Consider the following 20908-nt stretch of genomic DNA (forward strand, 5'->3'; position numbering starts at 1 on the left):
CCATTTTTATTATTTCAAAAAGCTGATTTTTTTTTGTTTGATTGATTCTATGCATTGTACTTTGGTCTCCATTTCATCAATTACCTCACTTTTCTTTATTATTTCTTAATGTCAACTGCTTTTGCATTTGGCTTGTTGTGGTGATGCCACATTAAATAAATGAATATACGGATTAGTGTCACAGAAATAGAGCAAGCCTAGTTTGATCTGTTTGCTTCTTTCCAAGTGTCCCCATCTGTTCTTTTTATGTCTGCCACACAGATGGGACTGCTTCTTATTGTTGAACATGCTATGCAAAAGGAATAAGAAATATTTGGCTAAAACTTTTTACCAGAGTTTTACAGGAGAAGTATTTTACTGACTTAAATAACATGCAAAACTACAAGCATATGCTATCCATTTGCATCTTCATGTTGAGTCCAATGTTTATTGTGGCTGCATCGGTGCTTACAATGTCCACTGCTAGACACACACACACATACATACACACACACACACACACACACACACACACACACACATACACACACACATTATTCTGTTAGAGGCAGTAAAGGGTCATAGTTTAAAATTAAAGCATTGCATTCAGTGTACCAGGCTTTTTGTTTAGGCCACCAACCAGCTCCCAAATCATGACACAGAGAGTTCTTATTAGTTATGAATGTTCTTCCTTATCTTAGCTCTTATTTTAATGTTTCTCTTTGCCTGCATTTTGCCTTGGGATTTTTTTCCTTTCTTTGTTTATATCTTACTTTCCTACATCCTCCAGTGTTTGACAGCCTGACTTCTGATCCAGGGTGTATCCCTCTTTTTCTCTCTCATTCTCTCCTCCTTTTCTTTCCAGAGCATAGATTTCTCCTCCTAGTATCTCTGCCCATCAGCCCAACCTATCCCTCTGTACCTAGCTATTCAGGTTTTTATTTGGCTAATCAGATGCCTTGGGCAGTGAAGGTGAAACAAATACAAGACATAAATACAAATGCAGCATAGAAAAAATGTAACACATCGTTTCATCACTAATCAAGGCAGCAGAAACAAAAGTAACATACCTTCACATAATTCAAGTAATATTCCACAACATAAACAAATGTAACACATCTTTGCCAGGTTAAAATAATAATCCACAATAATTCAGTTAAACTTGTAAATGCTAAGCTCACAGTTAGCAGTGGTCACCCACTACTCTTATATGACAGAATATATAAACTTTTATGCCCATTAATATCCACTTTAAGAAATTAGGGGTCCCAATTTTGAAGCATTTGTATTTATAATTACACAGATGCCTGAAGAAAGTAACTAGTCACTTTAGTGACTTGCTGCTTCTGTGGTAAAATCCCATGATCAAGACAACTTATAGGAGGAAGAGTTTTTTGGGACTACAGTTGCAGAGAGACAAGGGTCCATCATGATAGGAGCATAACAGGCATACTTGGTGACCAGTGCATGAAAATGAGAGATTACATCTTCAGCCACAAACAGTAAACAGAGAGAACAAACTGGAACTAAGGCAAGACTGTGAACTCTCAAAGCTCACCCCAGTGACTACTTTCTCCAGCAAGAATGCATCACCTCCCCAAATATGCCATAAATTGATAACCAGGTGTTCAGACATCTGGGGCACTCAGAGACCTTCCCCATTTGAACCACATATGAGTTCTCCTGAATAGATGAGACTAATTGCAGGCTAGGTATCTAATAAAGGCATAAGTTTAGGTCCAGTCTACAATGATGCTTGGAAGAGAATGAATTCTTGATATAAGTAGGAACTTTTGTCTTAATTGTAAGAGTCAATTTTCAAGAGACTTGCTCAAAGCAATAGACTCCTTGACAAAGTGGAATTATGAGACGTGAGTGAACCAGCATAAGTACAAACAATTTATAAGTTATCAGTCAGAGGATTTTAATAGAACCAACGGAGACTTCTTCAAATAAAGGAATGAGTAAATTTTCAATGCCATTGTATCTGACCTAATTTAGATTGTATTTAAGATTTTTCATTTCTTTGGATTCACCTTCTTATTTAGCTTCTCTAGGAACATGAATTATAAGCTCAATGTCCTTTATTTATGGCTAGAAACCAAATATGAGTGAGTACATCCCATGTTCCTCTTTTTGGGTCTGGCTTACCTCACTCAGGATAGTGTTTTCTATTTCCATCCATTTGTATGCAAAATTCAAGAAGTCCTTGTTTTTTACTGCTGAGTAATACTCTAATATGTATATATTCCATACTTTCTTCATCCATTCTTCCTTTTAAAAGTTTGCCCTGTTGTATCTTTAGCATGGCAAGCTAATTTTTCTTTCCTACAATAAAAGTATAAAGTGATCCTGTACAATTCCATGAGGGTCTAATTTTTGCTAAAACACAAAGTATTAAATGCTATTGAAAACAAAATAAACAAGGAAAAGCAGTATCATGACTTTCCAATAAAGAATGCAAAGCGGCAAAGTTGATTGAAATAATTATATGTAGCTAGAAAAAAGATGGAGCTAGGAACTATTAAAAAAATTGAGGTATTTAGATTAATAAAAAATTGAATAACTAATACTTTGTTTCACTTAGTGGCTAACACCTAAGCTAAATGAGCCAGGGCCTTTAAGCCACCACAGTATTTTTGTTGTTTCATTATACCTATTATAGATATCACAAATTCAAATATACCAATGAACCAACCACTGGTTGGCATAATCACAATAGCAGCTCATGAAAATCAAATAATAATCTCAGCTGCTTTCTATTATTTTCACTAGGAACTATTTGTAATTGTGTATACACAACTGGATCTAGAAAGGAGACTGAAGCACAGAAAATGAATTTATTTTCTGCAAATAAACTGACTAGTGAGCATACCCAGAGATCATGTCTGTGTCTAAGAAAGAAGCACTCTACTGCCCTACCCCACATCAGTTATTGTCTCTATTGTTTTTTAATTGTAGTTATTGAGCAATATGTTTCTCTCCACTCCACTCTCTTCCTTTGCCCTCCCCTCCAACCCTCTCCCCTGGTCACCATGCTCCCAATGTACTCAGATCTTGTCTTTTTCTACTTCCCATGTAAATTCGATCAATATATGTCTCTCTTGGGGTCCTCTTTGTTGTCTATCTTCTCTGAGAATAGTAGGCTGGTTTTTCTTTGCTTTATATCTCAAAGCAACTTATGAGGGAGTATATATAATATTTGTATTTCGGGGTCTCGGTTATCACACTCAATATGATGTTTTCTAGATCCATCCATTTGCCCAAAATATTCAAGATTTTTTTTTCTGTTGCATAATATTCCATTCTGTAAATGTACCAATTTTCCTTATCCATTCTTTGGTCGAGGACCACTTAGGTTGTTTCCAGGTTCTGGCTATGACAAATAAAGCTTCTATGAACATAGTTGAGCACAGGTCCTTGTGGCACGATTGGGCATCCTTTGAATACATACCAAAAAGTAGTATTGATGAGTCTTGAGGAAAGTTGTTTCCTAATTTTCTGAGAAATCACCATACAGATATCCAAAGCGGCTGTACCAGTTTGCAGTCCCACCAAGACTGAAGGAATGTTCTCTTTACCCCACATCCTCTCCAACATAAGTTGCCATCAGTGTCTTTGATTTTGGCCATTCTTACAGGTATATGATGCAATCTCAGATTTGTTTTGATTTGCATTTCTCTGATGACTAAGGATGTTGAACATTTCCTTAAGTGTCTTTCAGCCATTTTAGATTCCTCTGTTGATAGTTCTCTGTTTAGGTCTATACCCCATATTTTATTGGATTATTTATTCATTTGAAGGTCTTTTTTTTGTTGTTGTTCTTTGTATATTTTGGAGATCAAACCTCTGTCTGATGTGGGGTTGGTGAAGATCTTAACCCATCCTGTAGGCTGTTGCTTTGTCTTGATGGCCTTGTCCTTTGCTTTACAGAAGTTTCTCAGTTTCAGGAGGTCCCATTTATTAATTGTTTCTCTCAGTGTCTATGCTACTGGGGTTATATTTAGGAAGTGGTCTCCTGTGCATTCAAGTGTACTTCCCACTTTCTCTTCCATGAGGTTCAGTGTGGTTGGTATTATGTTGAAGTCTTTGATCTATTTGGACTTTAGTTTTTGCATGGCGATATATATATATATATATATATATATATATATATATATATGGATCTATTTTCATTCTTCTAGATGTTGATATATAGTTATGCCATCACCACTGTTGAGTACGCTTTTTTTTTATCATTTTATATTTTTTGTTTCCTTGTCAAAAATCAGTTGTTCGTAAGTATGTGGATTGATATCTGGGTCTTTGATTCGGTTCCATTGGTGGTCTTGTCTGTTTTTATGCCAGTACCAGGCTGTTTTCAGTACTGTACCCCTGTAATAGAGTTTGAAGTCAGGGATTGTGATGCTTCCAGAAGTTCTTTTATTGTACAAAATTGTTTTGACTATCCTGGGTTGTTTTTCCATATGAAGTTGAGTATTGTTCTTTTGAGGTCTGTGAAGAATTTTGCTGGGATTTTGATGGGCATTGCATTGAATCTATAGATTTATTTTGGTAGCATTGACATTTTTACTATGTTAATTCTATTTACCCAAGAGTATGGGAATCTTTCCATTTTCTGATGTCTTCTTCAATTTCTTTCCTCAGAAATTTAAAGTTCTTGTCATATAAGTCTTCCACTTGTTTGGCTAGAATTACTCCAAGATATTTTACAATATTTGTGGCTATTGTAAAGGGTGATGTTTCTCTGATTTTTTTCTCAGCCCGTTTATTATTTGTGTAAAGGATGGCAACTGATTTCTTGAGTTGATCTTGTATCCTGCTGTTACTGAAGGTGTTTCTGAGTTGTAGAAATCTATGGTAGAATTTCCGCGTCACTTATGTAAACTATCATATCATCAGCAAATAGTAAGAGTTTGACTTCTTCTTGTCTGATTTATATCCCCTTTATCTCCTTTTGCTGTTTTATTACTCTAGCTAGGACCTCAAGTACTATATTGAGTAAACATGGAGAGAGCAGGCAGACTTGTCTTGTTCCTGATTTCACTGGGATCTCTTTGAGTTTCTCTCCATTTAGTTTGATGTTGGCTGTTGGCTTGCTGTATATTGCCTTTATTATGTTTACCTATGTTCCTTGTATCCCTGCTCTCTCCAAGATCTTTATTATGAAGGGATGTTATATTTTGCTGAAGGATTTTTCAGTATCTAATGAGATGATCATGTGGATTTTTTTAAAATTTGTTTATATGGTGGATTACATAGACAGAGTTTTGTATGTTGAATCTTGCATGCATCTCTGAGATAAAGCCAACTTGATCATGGTGGATGATTTTTCTGATGTGTTCATGGATTTGGTTTGCCAGTATTTTATTGGGTATTTTTGCATCAACGTTTATAAGTGAAATTGGTCTATAATTTTCTTTCTTACTAATGTCTTTGTGTGATTTTGGTATCAGGGTAACTGTAGCTTCATAAAAAAAGTTTGGCAATGTTCCTTCTGTTTCTATTGTGTGAAAAAAAATTGAGGAGTATTAATATTACTTCTTTGAAAATCTCTGACTTGAAACCTTCTGGCCCTGGGCTTATTTTTGGATGGGAGTCTTTTGATGAATGTTTCGTTTTTCTGGTTGATGTTTCTATTTCTTTAGTAGCTATAGGTCTATTGAATTTGCTTATCTGGTCTTGATTTAATTTTGGTATTTCGCTTAAGTTTTCCAATTTTGTGGAATACAGGTTTCCAATTATCTGTATTTTCTTCATGTCTGTTGTAATATTCCCCTTTTCATTTCTGATTTTTTTTAATTTGGATATTCTCTCTCTGTCTTTTCTTTAGTCTGGATAAGGATTTGTCTATTTTGTTGACTTTCTCTAAGAACCGAATCTTTGTCTCATTGATTCTTTGAATAATTTTCTTGGTTTCGATTTTATTGATTTCATCTCTCAATTTGATTATTTCCCATCATCTAGTCCTCCTGGGTGAGTTTGCTTCTTTTTGTTCTAGAGTTTTCAGGAGTTCTGATATCTCACTTGTGTGGGATTTTTTTTCAGTTTCTTTATGTAGGCATTTAGTGCTATGAACTTTCTTCCTCTTAATATTGCTTTCATTGTGTCCCATAAATTTGATTATGTTGTGTTCTCATTTTCATTAAATTTTAGGAAGTCTTTAATTTTTTTCTTTATTTCTTCCTTGACCCATTGATGATTCAGGTGAGCATTGTTTAATTTCTTTGTGTTTGTGGGCTCTATGGAATTAGCATTACTGTTGAATTCTAATTTTAAGCCATGGTGATCCAATAAGATACATGGTGTATTCCAATTTTTTGTATCTGTTGAGGTTTACTTTGTTATTGAGTATGTGACCAATTTTTAAGACAGTTCCATGAGGTGCTGAGAAGAATGCATATTCTTTTATGTTTGGATGGAATATTCTATAGATATCTAAGCCCATTTGAGTCATAACATCTGTGAGTCCCCTTATTTCTCTGTTAATTTTCTATCTGACAGACCTGTCCAGTGGTGAGAATGAGGTGTTGAAGTCTCCCACTATTAGTGTGTAGGGTTTAATGTGTGATTTAAGACTTAGTAGTCTTTCTTTTACATATGATGGTTTCCTTGTATTTGAGGCATAGACATTCAGTATCAAGATTTCTTCCTCATAGATTTTTTTTCTGTGATTAATATGAAATGATGTTCTTTATCTCTTTTGTTAATTTTAGTTTGAAGTCTATTTTGTTAGTTATTAGGATCACTACACCAGCTTGTGTGTTAGATCTATTAAGTCTATTTATATTAAGGCATATTAATGACCAGTGATTGCTAGTTCTTGTTATTGTAGTTTTCATTGTCAATGATGTTATTGTGTATGTTTTTACTTTCTTTGGGATTTGCTACTGTGAGATCATCTATTGTCTGCAGTTTTGTGGATGTAGCTTTCTTGGGTTGGAGTTTTCCTTCTAGTATTTTATATAGGACTGGGTTTGTAATTAAGTATTGATTAAATCTGGTTTTGTCATGGAATATCTTGCTTTGTTCATCTATGGTGATTGAACGTTTTGCTGGGTACAGTAGCCTGGGCTGGCATCCATGGTTTCTTAGTGTCCACATAATGTCTGAACAGGACTTTCCGGCTTGCATTTTTTTCCACTGAGAAGTCAGGTGTAATTCTTATAAGTCTGCTTTTATATGTTACTTAGCTTTTTTCCTTTGTGACTCTTAATATCTTTCTTTAGAGAAGGCAAGCCTGGGTGTAAAAACTAAAGAACCTTTTAAAACTTGGAAATTAAGAGCAAAACATACAAAGGTTTACTAATCTCTAAGGATTTTGATCTTTTTCAGTAGGACCTTTGGCATGAATGATATGCCTCTTGGTGATATGTACTAATCTGTATTATCCACTGATCTAGGCAGAACCCAAGGGGAATGGAAGCATCAACAAGAGACTTCCATCCATTGTGGAAGATGAGGAAGAGGAGGAAGAGGTGGAGGAAGAGGAGACCACATCCCTCTCTCCCATCTATACAAGGGGATCCTCTGTTTCATGCAATAAAAAGATTGGAAATAATAAGAGTTGTCTAGGTTTAAGCCTAAAGCAACTAGCCTCAGGGACAGTACCATTTCACTCACCAATCAGAGTCTCCACTGCCACCTCCCCTAAAACCAAGCAGGAGACTGACCCATCTAACCATGGCAGAAGGAAAGAGAAGCACCTAAAAGTACAGCTTTGCAGCCTGAATACTGCGGGAACCCCAGATCTCAGTCCAAGGTAAGAATGCACTGGTACAACAGTTTCCCAGGTGAGTGTCCACACTTCTGCACGTGCTCAGAAACAGACTAGCACATGCCTTATAAATTATACAGCTTTTGAGCCTTTCTGTCCCGTAAGTAAGGTCACCACCTCAATTCTTCAGTTTTCCTGAACCATGGGGACTGTTTTCATCTATATGTACTCACACATGTATCCTTGTGCTATGAAAATTGTACTTGTAATCATTTAAAGGGGTTCCAGGAAATATTTATCACTTCTTTGTACTAATTTATCTCAACTTCTCATGATGCAACTTATAATTGAATTCACAATAAAAATGGAATACAGGTTGAAATGATAAATGATTATGGTCTGTTGTCCTTGCCACAATATTCTGCTTGTTATCCATGGATAACTAAAACTAGTTTTACTCCTCTTCTATATAATAAAACCGCTTTTATTCGCACTGAAACTAAAGTCACTTTAGAACTGATTAAAGGGAATTGAGATGGTAGAAAACCCATGTTGTGGTGCCAGAAAGGCACTAAAAACCATCAGAATCTCCAACACCTGAGCACCCACATGAGGAAAATATCCCCAGTACTTTCTAGTTTCCATGCACCTTTTGAGGTGATTTTCCATCCATTTTTGTATTTACTCTTCCTGGAGTCAAAAGAAGTCATTTGTGTTATTTCTTCCTATAGTGTTGTGAAAATAAAACTCAAGACTTAAATATTCTGTCAAAGGCCTCAGCAATAGTAAGGACTGGAAGCTGTATTCAAATTTTTCTCTATTTGTAAACCAAATATTGACTTTAATATACTCGTTCTTTAGTCACTTGCAAAAAAACACATTGTAGCATCTGTGTACAGCACATTAGGCTGAATGGCAATGGAGCATGATAACTTTTAATTAGAAAAGTCTTGGAGCTGGAAGAGAAGGGACAGTAGGATCATACACTTCTCCCATGAATGTGTGTTCTTTTACATGGTGAGCATTTCCTGAGCATTTGTAGTAAATGATTGGGGACAGTCATTTTTTTAATTTTGTATCATTTCGTATATATTTCCACAGAATACTTCCATTCAGCAGTAAGCAAATTAGACCCCATTTACCAAGGAAAAAGACTCAACGCCTCTCAGTGATTTAAACATTTGGGCTGGGGCCAAAGCTAGGTTGAACACATTTGCCTTGTATACATGTTATTCAGTTTCCAGAATAACAACATAATAATAACAACCACAAAAACGTTGAGAAAATAAAAATTTTTAATACTCAAATAAATAGTTTTAGGTCTTTGTCTAAAGTTATCATTGAACTTATTTTCTGCGATGTTTCAGTCATTGAGTTAAAATGTTTTCTTCTAGATGGAGGTAAAATGTATGTGTGCTGTGTGTGTGATATTTTGTGTTCTGACAAATAAAGCGTGTCTGAAGATCGGATGGTGGAGCTAGCCAATAGTTAACCATAGAGACCAAGCAGTGATGGCATTTAATCCCAGTGCTTGAGAGGAGAAGGCAGGAAGATCACAAGTTCAAGGCCACCCTGGGCTACAAGAGATTGAACTAGTCTAGAAGAGAAACAGATCCCAATGATGGTGGCCCACACCTTTGATCCCAGCACTTGGGAGTTCAACCTTTGATCCTAGCACATGGGAAACTCCCACCTTTAATCCCAACTCTGGGGAGGTAGAGACAGAAATATAAGGTGCGTAGAAACAAAATTCTCCCGTTCAGTCTGAGAATTTGTAGAGGCAGGACCCCTCCGCATTCAGTCTGAGAAATTGTAAAAACAGGACTCCCTCCCCATTCAGTCTGAGAATTTGTAGAGACAGGACTTCTCCCCATTCAGTCTGAAGTTTAGTAAAGGTAAGAAGTTTCTGGTGGATGGCTGCTCTGCTTCTCTAATCTTTTAGGCAAGTTTTATTTGTCAGAACACAAATAAAATATTATAAAACGCGTATGTGTGTTCTTTGCCTGGTTTTTAAGCCTGAAAATAAATAAGTCTAATTTCTATATCATCAATGTCCAACAAAAATAAAATGTAAGCTAAAATGTGAACCACATCTACAGCTTTAAAGTTTCGAGTTTCATATTTTAAAGTGAATAAGCCCTAAGTGCAGTTAACTTTGCTTACACTTCATGCTGTGCCATGTGTCCCATACACTGTAATTCTAATTAAGAAAAATACAGAAATCCTTAAATGACACAACCTTCTTTTTAAAACTTGTTTTCAAGCTCTGCAGAGCATGTTACAAACACATAGCTAGCAGTCATGCCCCCAAGCGTTATCCCAGAAAGCAGTTACTGTGGGGCTGGCACCTTATGGCACCCGGAATTTAGAAATTGAATACAAGTGTCCTAGAGGTATTCTATAAATTTTGGAATTCATAAAGCTAAGTGCACAGTCAACTAATTTCCTGTACTTGACGCAGGATTGTTGATGGAACTGAAGATGGCAATAGCAGTAAGGAGACTCAGACTTTTGACTTTGGCTCTGAACAAATCAGATCGGAGCCCAGAATTTCCCCTACCCTTGGAGGTAAGCACCTGTTAATCATCTTTGAGAATGATGTTTTCTCTAATGTGTGGTGTTTGACACTGTAGCCTTTTAATCCTATGGGTTATATAAGACACTTAGTGATTTGACTTGAGTCGGAGCCACTTCCAGGTACCAAAGTAATTGTTTGTCATTGCTCTCTAATCAGGCCCATGCTCACCATTTACCATCCTTGACAGAGTAATCATCAGGGGGTGCCCTATTTTTCTATTATACATCCAGATGAATTCACAAAAACACTACCTAGCAGAAATATCATGTTTGTTTGTGTGCTCCGGAAATATTGGTAGTCCTTAATCATTTATTTCATGAGAGGTTTTTTTCTTCAGACTAGCAGAATAAACAACCTTGAAATGAAGTAAGACAGTTGACTCTGAGACACCAACCTGGAAGGATGGTGAATTAGTGTGAAGACACCTCCAACTCGAGCCCAATTTGACCTCTTTCCACTTCTGTCAATCTCATCCACAAAATGGATCTGTCAATATAATCAGGTCCAGAAATAAGAAATAAACTCTAAGGAAAACAGCTTCATTTAATAAAGACAGGACACTGAAAGGCTGTCAAATACTTGTAGATAAAAAACAATGAAGAAAATTGGTATGTAAGACCTTGGCCCAGTCATTCCCTGCTTCTGACCAAATGTTAAGATCTTTGTATTCCATTCTTTTGCTAGCTAGCCACTCCCTGCATAAGCCCAAACCTGAGGAAGACAAGAGGGAGGAAGCTCCACTCTTTAGTAAATTTAGAATTTTATTGGAAATTAATCCTTTCTAGCACTCACTGCCTCCTGGGAAAACAGAGGGTCCACCTAAGACTTGATGCAACTGGAGAAAGAATAGAGTCTAAGGTTATTAACTCAACTAAATTTTGCATGTTGGCTTTACTTTGGAGCAACAGTCAAGGAAATAATAATTACATCAAACTTTTGTGTTTGCCACAAAAACCAGTTGTGAATCTTAGCAGCAGTGTTTTCCTTGTGACCCCCTGGGGGCCATGTACAGAGCCTTGGCTTTTCCACCCACCTCTTAACTTCTTCCTTTTCCTTGTCCCATCATTAAGCCCCATGCTCAAATATTTGAGCAAAAATTTTTCTTTTATTCTACTTTTTAAATGATTCTCAGTTCTGCCTAGACCTGTCCTTCTTCTATTATACCGTGTCTTTCTTCTTCTTATACCATGTCTGAATTGCCACCAAATTTCTCCTGTCTTCATACTGCTTTTTAATGCAGAGAGAACATTTTAAAAGTATAAATGTATTTGTATATCTCAACTTCAGTGCTTAAAACCTAGAACTTTTCATATCAGCCTTTATCATGAAATCCAAACCCACTGCCTAATTGTCTTTAAATTTCTTTTCCCTTTGCTGGGTTCTTTATTCACTGATGTCTCCCATAAAGTAGCATTGGCCTATTGTATATGATGGGAATGGTCTGTTGACTGTCTGCAAACATCTCTATAAAATCAGCTCTCCTATCTACTTTGATCTGTTCTGAGTGATTTTTCTTCTTTGCAAACAAGTATTCTATTCACAACTGATCAGTGGCAGGCTAATTCTGTCACATCATCAAATCTTTTCCTTGCCAAAGACATGACTGATTTGTGCTTCTCATCCTGGACAGAGTAGGGAGAGGTAGAGAAGAGAACTCAGAAATGAGAGCAGCGGAGTGGGAAAAATATGAAGCATGCAAGAGAGATTAGTCCCTGAAACAGGACTGGAATGAAATGTTCTCAGGGGCAAAGCAAATTCCTTTTCCAATGGTCAGTGTGGGCGGCATAGGGAGTGACGATGAGAATGAAAAGACCCAGAGATATAGTGTTAGAACATGCTGATGGTGGTGTGTGGGGACACACGCAGCCAGTGCAGTCCCAACCACTGTGCTGTGAGTCTGCCCCTCAAAGAAGGAAAAGAGATTTGTCTAGTCCTGGGAAGAAAAAACCCATGAGCTCAGGCAGCAGGGCTGTTTGAGGTGACAGCCTTCCTTCCACACTGAAGCCATCCCAAAGCCTGAATACACACTGTGTTCCTAAAGGCTACTTTGTGCATGCTGCTTTTCAGATGCAGAGATCGGAGCCGCTGTTCTGTTCATCAAGGCTGAAGAAACCAAGCAGCAGATAAACAAGCTCAACAGTGAGGTATGGAGAGAAGTATAACGATATTTCATTTGTATTTTAATAAATAAAGCTTTCCTGAAGATCAGAGAGTAAAACAGCTACCCTGCTCAGCCTTATAGACGAGGCAGTGGTGACACACACCTTTAATCCCAGTAACCACACTAATTTCCATAGAAACCTGGTGGTAGTGGTGCACACCTTTAATCCCAGCTCTAGACAGGAATATAAGATGGGAGGAGACAGCTCTCAGACACAGTCTCATTCTGAGATTCTTGGAGACAGGATTGCCATTTCAGACTGAGGTAGAGGTAGAAGCTAGTGACTGGTTGTTTTGCTTTTCTGACCTTTTGGTTGAAGCCCAATTTCTGTCTCTGGGTTTTTATTAATCATATTACAAAGAAGGATATCAGAATTCTACCTAAAGCAGAAGCACTGTGACATAACAGCCCCCTGTGCCCCTGGACATAACTCACCAGCAAGCTCCATTTCCCCTCGTATAAGTAGGGAGACAGGAATACATGCTCTTTAACCCATTGTCCAAACAGAAGTGACAAGCAGACAGAAAAGTGCAGTCCCATCAGTCCCTTACAGCACTCAGCAGAGACAAGTGGAAAAGGAAGCAACATGGCATTGGTGCCCATGCTCACAAAATCCAGCAGAAATACACCAACGAGCCCGAGGGCATTCTCCACTCTCCCCGCTCAGGGACCTGTGCAGAGCGGAGAGATCTCTCCATGGGTGAGCATCTGGCTTCCTATTCCCCCATAGGTGTTTTTGTAATAGCAACCTCTCTTACAAAAGAAATGGCTTGTCTTCTAGATGTTCTGAAGGGAGCATTTTTAATCTCTTTATTTGATTACTGTTTTCCCCCTTTTCTGTCATAGATCAATGAGCCAGCCTGCCCCAGAACAGGCTTTTAGAGAACACGTTACCTGAATGGACTTGAATCTGACACCAGACAGGGCCTCTTTGATGTTACAGTGCTTTCCACAACCTTGACAGCACGTAGCAACTTTTGTTTTCAGTATAAGTTACATTCTGAGCAGGCGTATTATTTAACTGATATCCGTCAGTTTTAATGAGCTAAAGCAAGATTTCTAGTCCATGGGGGAATGTGACTTCTCCTTTTGGCCTAAGTATTGCTTTTTCTCCAACACTCATTTCCTATGTAGCATTTTACCTCTCTTAATCTTAGGATTGTCCTTATAAAAGAAAATAATTTTTGACAACATTACTAAGATGTATTTGGGTATTATAAAATTCATCCATTTTAAAATATGTGGTGGTTAAGTAAATTTTTGTCTTGTATTCATTTAACCATCACCAAGAGTCAGCTTTAGAATATGGTTTGTCTCTCCAGTAACGCCTCTCATTCAGGTTGACATTTCATCTAGGAAACCATGCCTTGCGGAACTGTGAGCCTACTTTCTGATAGTTTTTTGGTTGCTGTCTCAGTTTTAATTACTTTCCCCCAAACAACAGTAGTTTAAAACACATTCTGGGACATTTAGATGCAAATAATTATTTCGGAAGTAGTGAATGAAGCATGATGGAGAAACAGAGAACAGAAAAGCTTGAGGGTGAAGAGTAAATGTGTGTTGATGAATTAACTTGTGGGTAATTGGAGGTCAGGCCTCCGGGGGACCTCTGACTGCAGGGACAACTCAAACATGTTCATCCCAGAAACAAAGAAAAGAAGGGCTGAGGGTCTTTAGTAGCCTAGCTATAGAGCAGTCTGGAGAGACTCACATGAAATTTCAGGAAGCTCTGGGATGCTTTTGGACCATGGGATGGACATGTGAAGAGGAAGAGGGTAAGAGAGTCCAGACTGAAGTTAGAACTCATACGTCATCATCCTGAATAGAACCAGCATGTGCTGTTAATTATGAGAATTTTATGAGTGAAATTCCTGTGAACACACAAACTTACAATGATCTGTAGTAACAGCCGGACACAGCCCAGGTTTCTCCTAAACTTGGGTTTTCTCTTAGTGAAGATTTGTAGTCAGCTGCCACCTCTCCTTCCATCCCACTGTTTCCAAAGTGAAACAGTGACTAACAAGAGGGGAAAGTATCAGGAGGACAGAAGTGACAGTACAGAGAACTCCCTAACTGGACTGACATTTCTTAAATCATAGTGACTAGTCCAAACTATATGGGATCCCCCAAATAACATCCCACTGGAAACTACAGAAGAAGCTGGAGAGATGTCTCCAATGTTAGGTATTAGAAACACTGGCTGCTCTTTCAGAGGACCCAGGTTTGGTTCCTGCCACACACAAGTGCACCTTTCAACTGCCGGCAAGTGTAGTTCCACATGTTCCAGGACCTGTTCCAGCCTCTGTAGGTACCAGGCACACATGGTATGCAGACTAAAGATCTAAGATTTAAAAATAGAATGCTTTATAAACAGGAGGGGAAAAGAGCAACTAGACATATTGTTGGTAATCTGAATATCAGCATTCCTTTGCGCAGTTTCACGTTAGAAAGTGCCTGTCTAAAACTACCCATATTGCCAGTGGGCTTCTTCCCACTCCCATTTGACACAAACACGAAAGAGTTCTAAATGTTTGATCTATTTCATAACTGAATCTTAGAGTCAGTGATTCTTCTTGGGAAAGGAAGCTTATCCCTTCTGAGTGTGGACACTGTCCAAGTCAGGCTAAAGAATTATTGCTGTATTATTATTCTTTGATAATATGGCCCAGCAGTCTGTGTAAACAGAGATCCATTTTGAAAACAAAGGAGCCTTGCAATTCTAGATATTCCTCATTGTTCTTCTGTTGAGAAATACTCATTGAAGTAAGAAGGACAAGATAAAATTATTGTGGACCAATCACCACCTTCCAAGGATTAGATTTTCCTTATAGTAAAATATTTGATTTCCTCACAGTTGTACTTTAATTGAAACATAAACTATATAAGCAACTTTACCCTTTAGACATAATTTAATTTATATAACCTTGACCCTGTTTGTAGTGTACTAAAAGCCAATAAGCCATGTACAGTGAGAATACAAAGTAATTTCAAAATGTGCACATATGTTTTCCTCACACCTCCTAAGAGTCATATTACTGATGTAGGGCAAAACAAAACAATCAAGTCAACACCTAAGGTTCTGCTTTTTATAAATCCTACTTTTTGTAGATTGAACTGGTTGATTGTTTTACTTTTACTTTATACTTTGGTTACTCTCAAGCAAGAAATGTATTGGTAGTAAATGTGGAATTTACTGCATGACTCTTGTTTGTTACCAAAGTGCCAGACAACGGTATAGAGACTGTGGAGCAGACTGCAGGCACCAGGTGACAGCCAAAGCATTGATGAATCTGCATCTGATATTTGCTCTAAGATTTAGCATACAGGATGATCTGGAGCAATGACTCAGTGGTTAAGAATACTTATACTCTTCCAGAGGACCCAGGTTCAGTGCCTACCACCTATGTTAGCAGCTCATGAACCCTTATAGCCTCCTGCAACTGTAGCTCCTGAGGATTTGATGCTGTCTTCTAGTCAATTTGGGTACCTGCATGTGCACGTGCACACACTCACATACATACACACGTACACGCATGCATGCACACACAAGAATACAATGAAATAAATTATATGTTTATGTATATAATTCATACATAGGTATGAGATTGTTTCCATTGTGTACATTTTATAATGAACTGATTAAATACATTTTAAATGTCAGAAAAGGCTGTGGCTTACCAGATAAATTTCTGGCATCTGTCTTCAGTAAGGCTACATGGCTTCTCCCTGACTCTGCCTTCTTTTTCCCAGCATTCAGTTTAGTTTTCTCCACCTAGCTAAGTTCTGCCTTGTTATAGGCCAAAGAAGTTTCTTTAACCAATAACAACAACAAATAAGCAGAAGGACCTCCCATACCTTTTCCCCTTTTGTTTAAATAAAAAAGAAAAATTTTAATTTTACATAGTAAAATTACATATAAAAAACAGGTGTCAAGCAAGATGACAGTTACAATATTTATATCGACTTTATCTTTTATCATAACTAAGGAAAACTATAATTGTAACTATCTATTCTTTAACTCCATCAAAAACCCTAGAAGGATATAATATTACCTAAGTTAACAGAAAGTGTATAGAAAATGTATTGTAAGCAACTTCAAAACTCTAGAAATGACAAGAGACACCTTGCTGCCTGAAAAGTCACCCAAAGTTCTTCTGTATCTTTGGTACATCCAATCGTCAGCCCACAGGTCCATAGTATCCAACTGACTTTTCCATGAAGCAGGAAATTTTAAAGACAGTTCCACCTATATTGGCAGTTCATCAGGCACTTTCTTCTGTGTCCTGCAGAATGTCTTGGAGACTCTTTAATGAATCAGAAATCCCAAAGGACAGTCTTACCTTTATTCAAGTTCAGCAGTCTTTCTTTTTTCTGTGGGTCCTACAAGTCCAGTTCATACAGCATGACATCAAGCAGTCCAGGCAAGAGTAGTTTCTTGCCCAACTAGCTAACCAACTCCATAAGGAACCTCTTCAATGTCCATCATCCTCTTGACATAATTGGTGCTGCCAATAGCAGATGTGTCTCATATCATGAAAAGTCCTAAGTTATTAAAACATTTAAATGCCATATTCTGAACTCTCTGAAAGATTTGAAAAATACCTGTCTAACTGAAATATATTTCTGTATATCTAGAAAACCTAACTAACATTACTACAAGCTTGACTATTATAGATGATTATCTATTAAACTATATTTCTTAATTATACATTACATTTCTAAATGAGCTGCACAACACAATATCTTAATCAAGACCAGAAATATACATATAATAAAATTGACCTTAAATTTGTATCAATAAAGCCAGATCCATACCAATGCAAATCTCTACAGCATATCAACATTTAAATGTAAACAGACACTTATAAACAATCATTTAGGGAATTTGTGCATAGTTCTCTCCAAACTACTTCCTTCTTTTTGTTGAGCAAAGTAATTTTTGGAGGTGTTCATGGGTGGCCTTGGTCCATCAAACCACATTAGTCTGGAAGAGATCCACAGATTCTTATCTTCTGTGGAAACAAAAGAAGAACCTCTTTGCCAAACCAATATATCCTTAGACCTATATTTTGAAATTAAGATACCTTTAAAGCATATGTGTTGGTTTAGCTTAACAGTCCCCAGAACCAAATGTCTCTCTGCAGTCAAAAATTTCAAAAAAACAAAACACAATAATGTACAATGCTGATGGGTCAGTAACCAGGCAGAAAGTATAGGCAGGGCAACCAGGAAGGAAGTAGAGGCAAGACAACAAAAAGGAGAATTCTGGGAGAAGGAAAGAGTCAGTCTACAGCTGACACAGAGGAAGCCAAACACAGAACAAGCAAGATGAGACTGCCTCACTGATAAAAGGTACCAAACCATGTGGCGAACATAGACAAGAATAATGGGCTAATTTAAGATGTAAGAATTAGTTAATAAGAAGCCTGAGCTAATCAGCCAACCAGAATTTTATTAAAGTACAAGTGACAAGTCTTTACAAAGTACAAGGCCATTGTCCCACAGCAGGTAAAAAGATCTACAATAGGAGTTTGTATGTGAACTTAACGAATGTATGGAGGATGTAGACACCAAATATGAAGTATGGTGGCCTCTTGAATACAAGAGAACTGGATACTGGTTCCTTTTGTGTTAGAGCTTCCTAACAGGTACTTACACTATATCCTTGCCTGTGGTTTAGTCATTTATCTCTCTTCTTTTCAGAACTGTTACTTTCCAACTTTTCCCCAGTTTCATTTTGGCTCTCTTTTTATTATTAACTCTCAAGAGTTCTTTATGATTTACAGAACCAAGTCTCTTATGAAGCACATGGTTTGTGATTTTCTCCTCTCATTTTGTAGATTGACATTTGACTCCCCTGAAACACATGAGTCTTAATTGTAGAGAAAGCCAACCTGTCTTCATTTTTCTTCTTATATTTTTAGAGTCATATCTGTGAGAAATCCAGTGTAATGAATATTTATTCCTCTCTTTTCTTCTCAGAATTTTATACTGTAGTCTCTTGGGCTTGTGCCTTTGATCTATTTTGGATTAAGTTGTATATATTGTATGAGTTTTGCATTTAGCCTCATTTGTACAAAACACTATTTCCAGCTGAGAGGTCTGAAAGTGATGTTCATAAATCAGTGGATTATGAATGTGATGACTAGTGCATGTGTTACTCTTCTGGTTGCTATAACCAAATATCTGACAAGAAACCATGCTAAGAAGGGACATTTGTTTGGTTTGGAGTTCATGAGGAAGGTACAGTAGCAACTGAGTGAGGTGACCATTACACTGCATTCACAATCAAAAGGCTCAGGAAATTAATGCTGTTGCTCAACCTGCTTCTCCTTCTATTCACTCAAGGTTTCAAGTCCATAGGACACTGACAGCCACATGTAAAATGGATCTTTTCTCTTTAAGTAGTTTTTCTAGAACTACTTAAACACATAAACATACCAAAAGATCATTTTTATTGCAATTCTAACTCCAATGAAGCTGACAATTAAGATTAACTATCGCAGTTTACCTCAGAACATAATTTTTTTTTACTTAGAGTCTTTCTAGAAAACTCAGCATAGTCTCAAACTTATGGTCTTTCTGCTTCAGTCCCCTGAGAGGAAGGAGTGTAGGTGTGTACTACCATACCTACCTATTTCTGGCCTCAAAATTATATTATGCTGACTATGTCTATCTGTATCCCAGCTCTTTGCTGTCTTTATTACTTTGCTTTGTAGCAAGTTCCAAAATGGAAAGATAAGTGTCCTCAATTTTCAGTCTCCTCTTTCAAGATAGCTTTGGTAGTCCAGGACTTTGTGCCAACTTAGGAAACATCTGTTTCTACAAAAAGGAGAGTATGCTTTCTTTTGTAATGCTATTTTATTTATTGTTTTAAATTTCATACATGTATACAATCTATCTTGATCACATTAGTCTCAACTAATCTCAGAATGACTGATCACATCTCATCTCCCTCCCAACTTCATCCACACCATTATTTATTTACTTACTTATGAATTTAACCCACTGAGTCCAGTCCATGTTCCCCATATATATACATTGCCATGGTGTCATCCTACTGGTAGCCACATTCCCAAAGAACTTGTCCTCCTCCAGCAGCCATGACATGCTAATAGTTCCTGAAATGGGGTGGAGATTTGTGAGCCCCTCCCCATACCATGCTGAAATTTAAAAAAAATTGAGAATTTCATATTTCAAAATTATTCAGCCCCATTCTTCCTCCTAACTTCTAGATCCACTTCTACCTCCTACCCCTTATATAAGGTCCTCTCCTTTTATTTCATCCCCTTCAACTCCAATTTACGCTGCCCATATGATCCTGGGTATGGGGACATCCATTTGAGCATAGTCCACTTACCAGTAGCCATACACGTAAAGAAAACCGACCGTCCCTCCCTAAGCAGCTACCAGCTGTCCACAGCTCACTAATGAGGAGGGTTCTTGTCAACAACTTCCTGCTCCATGCTGAAATGCTGGCCCTTCCTACCCCAGTAACTATGAACTGTACACAGTCTCCAGTTAGGAGGGTTCTTGTCAATACCTTTTTGCTCCATGATATACTGTGACCCTCCCTCCCCCAGAAGCTACCTACTGGCCTCTGCTCCCCAATGAGGACAGTTCTTCTCAATCTTCTCAACACCTTCCTGCTCTGTGCTATAATGATGAATGACTTGATCTTGTACTGGTTTCATGCAGGCACCCAAAGCTGCTGAGTCCATGAGTGTGAAGGCCCCATTAAATCAAAAAAGACACTCCTTTTCTTGAGTCCTCCCTGACCTCTGGCCGTTATAATCTTTCTGCACACCCTTTCATGATGGCCCTTGAGCCTTGGGAGGAAGTGTGATATTGATATCCCATTTGTGACTGAGGACTCTGCTGACGTTTATTCTCTGCACTCTGAACAGCTGTGAGTTTCTGTGTTAACCACCATCCACTGCCCAAAGAAATGTGATCTCATGACTTCTGAGATCTGTACTATTCTACAGGTAGATAGACAAATTTACAGGACAGTTTGATGCTATATCCATTTAGCAGAATAATAAGAGTGAGTTCACTTTGGTCTTGACCAGCAACTGCTGTGTTCCCATGTAAAACAGCCATGTCAGATCAAGAAGACAACACTTCATGACACTTCTCTCTAGCCTACAACTCTTAGGTTCTTCCTGTGATGTTTCCTCAATTTCTGGAAGTAAGTATATTGCCCATGAGCCTTAGTGAGGAATACTGTCATCTGAAGATCTTCTCATTCATGAACTAAGGATCTCATTATGTATCTAGGGTTTTTCCAAGCAATATTTTAAAATTTTCAGTTCCCAGCTTCAGACCTACATGTTTCACACATACTAAGTTCTACCATTCCTTTGGTTCTACCATAGATGAAACTATTCTTAGTAGTTTTGGGGTAGTTCTGGACCTTAAAAGTTCCCCAGACCTCTAGTCAATGGATTTCTTATAAAAGACTCACACGGAG

General features: G+C 37.6%; 1 protein-coding gene across 1 annotated transcript in view; it reads left to right on the forward strand.

Moving 5' to 3' along the window:
- The window catches only part of Kcnh8 (potassium voltage-gated channel subfamily H member 8), a 431344-nt gene that overhangs the window by 403602 nt on the left and 6834 nt on the right, over window positions 1-20908 (forward strand). Inside the window, exons 13-15 of the mRNA XM_041656042.1 lie at window positions 7383-7741; window positions 10158-10264; window positions 12342-12418. Of these exons, the coding sequence (XP_041511976.1) occupies window positions 7383-7741; window positions 10158-10264; window positions 12342-12418 (543 nt within the window). The remainder of the gene's footprint in view (window positions 1-7382; window positions 7742-10157; window positions 10265-12341; window positions 12419-20908) is intronic.

Source organism: Microtus oregoni, unplaced genomic scaffold (genome assembly GCF_018167655.1).
Source record: "Microtus oregoni isolate MIOR12 unplaced genomic scaffold, Mior012 000007F_ref0000211, whole genome shotgun sequence".
In the NCBI taxonomy this organism is placed as follows: domain Eukaryota; kingdom Metazoa; phylum Chordata; class Mammalia; order Rodentia; family Cricetidae; genus Microtus; species Microtus oregoni.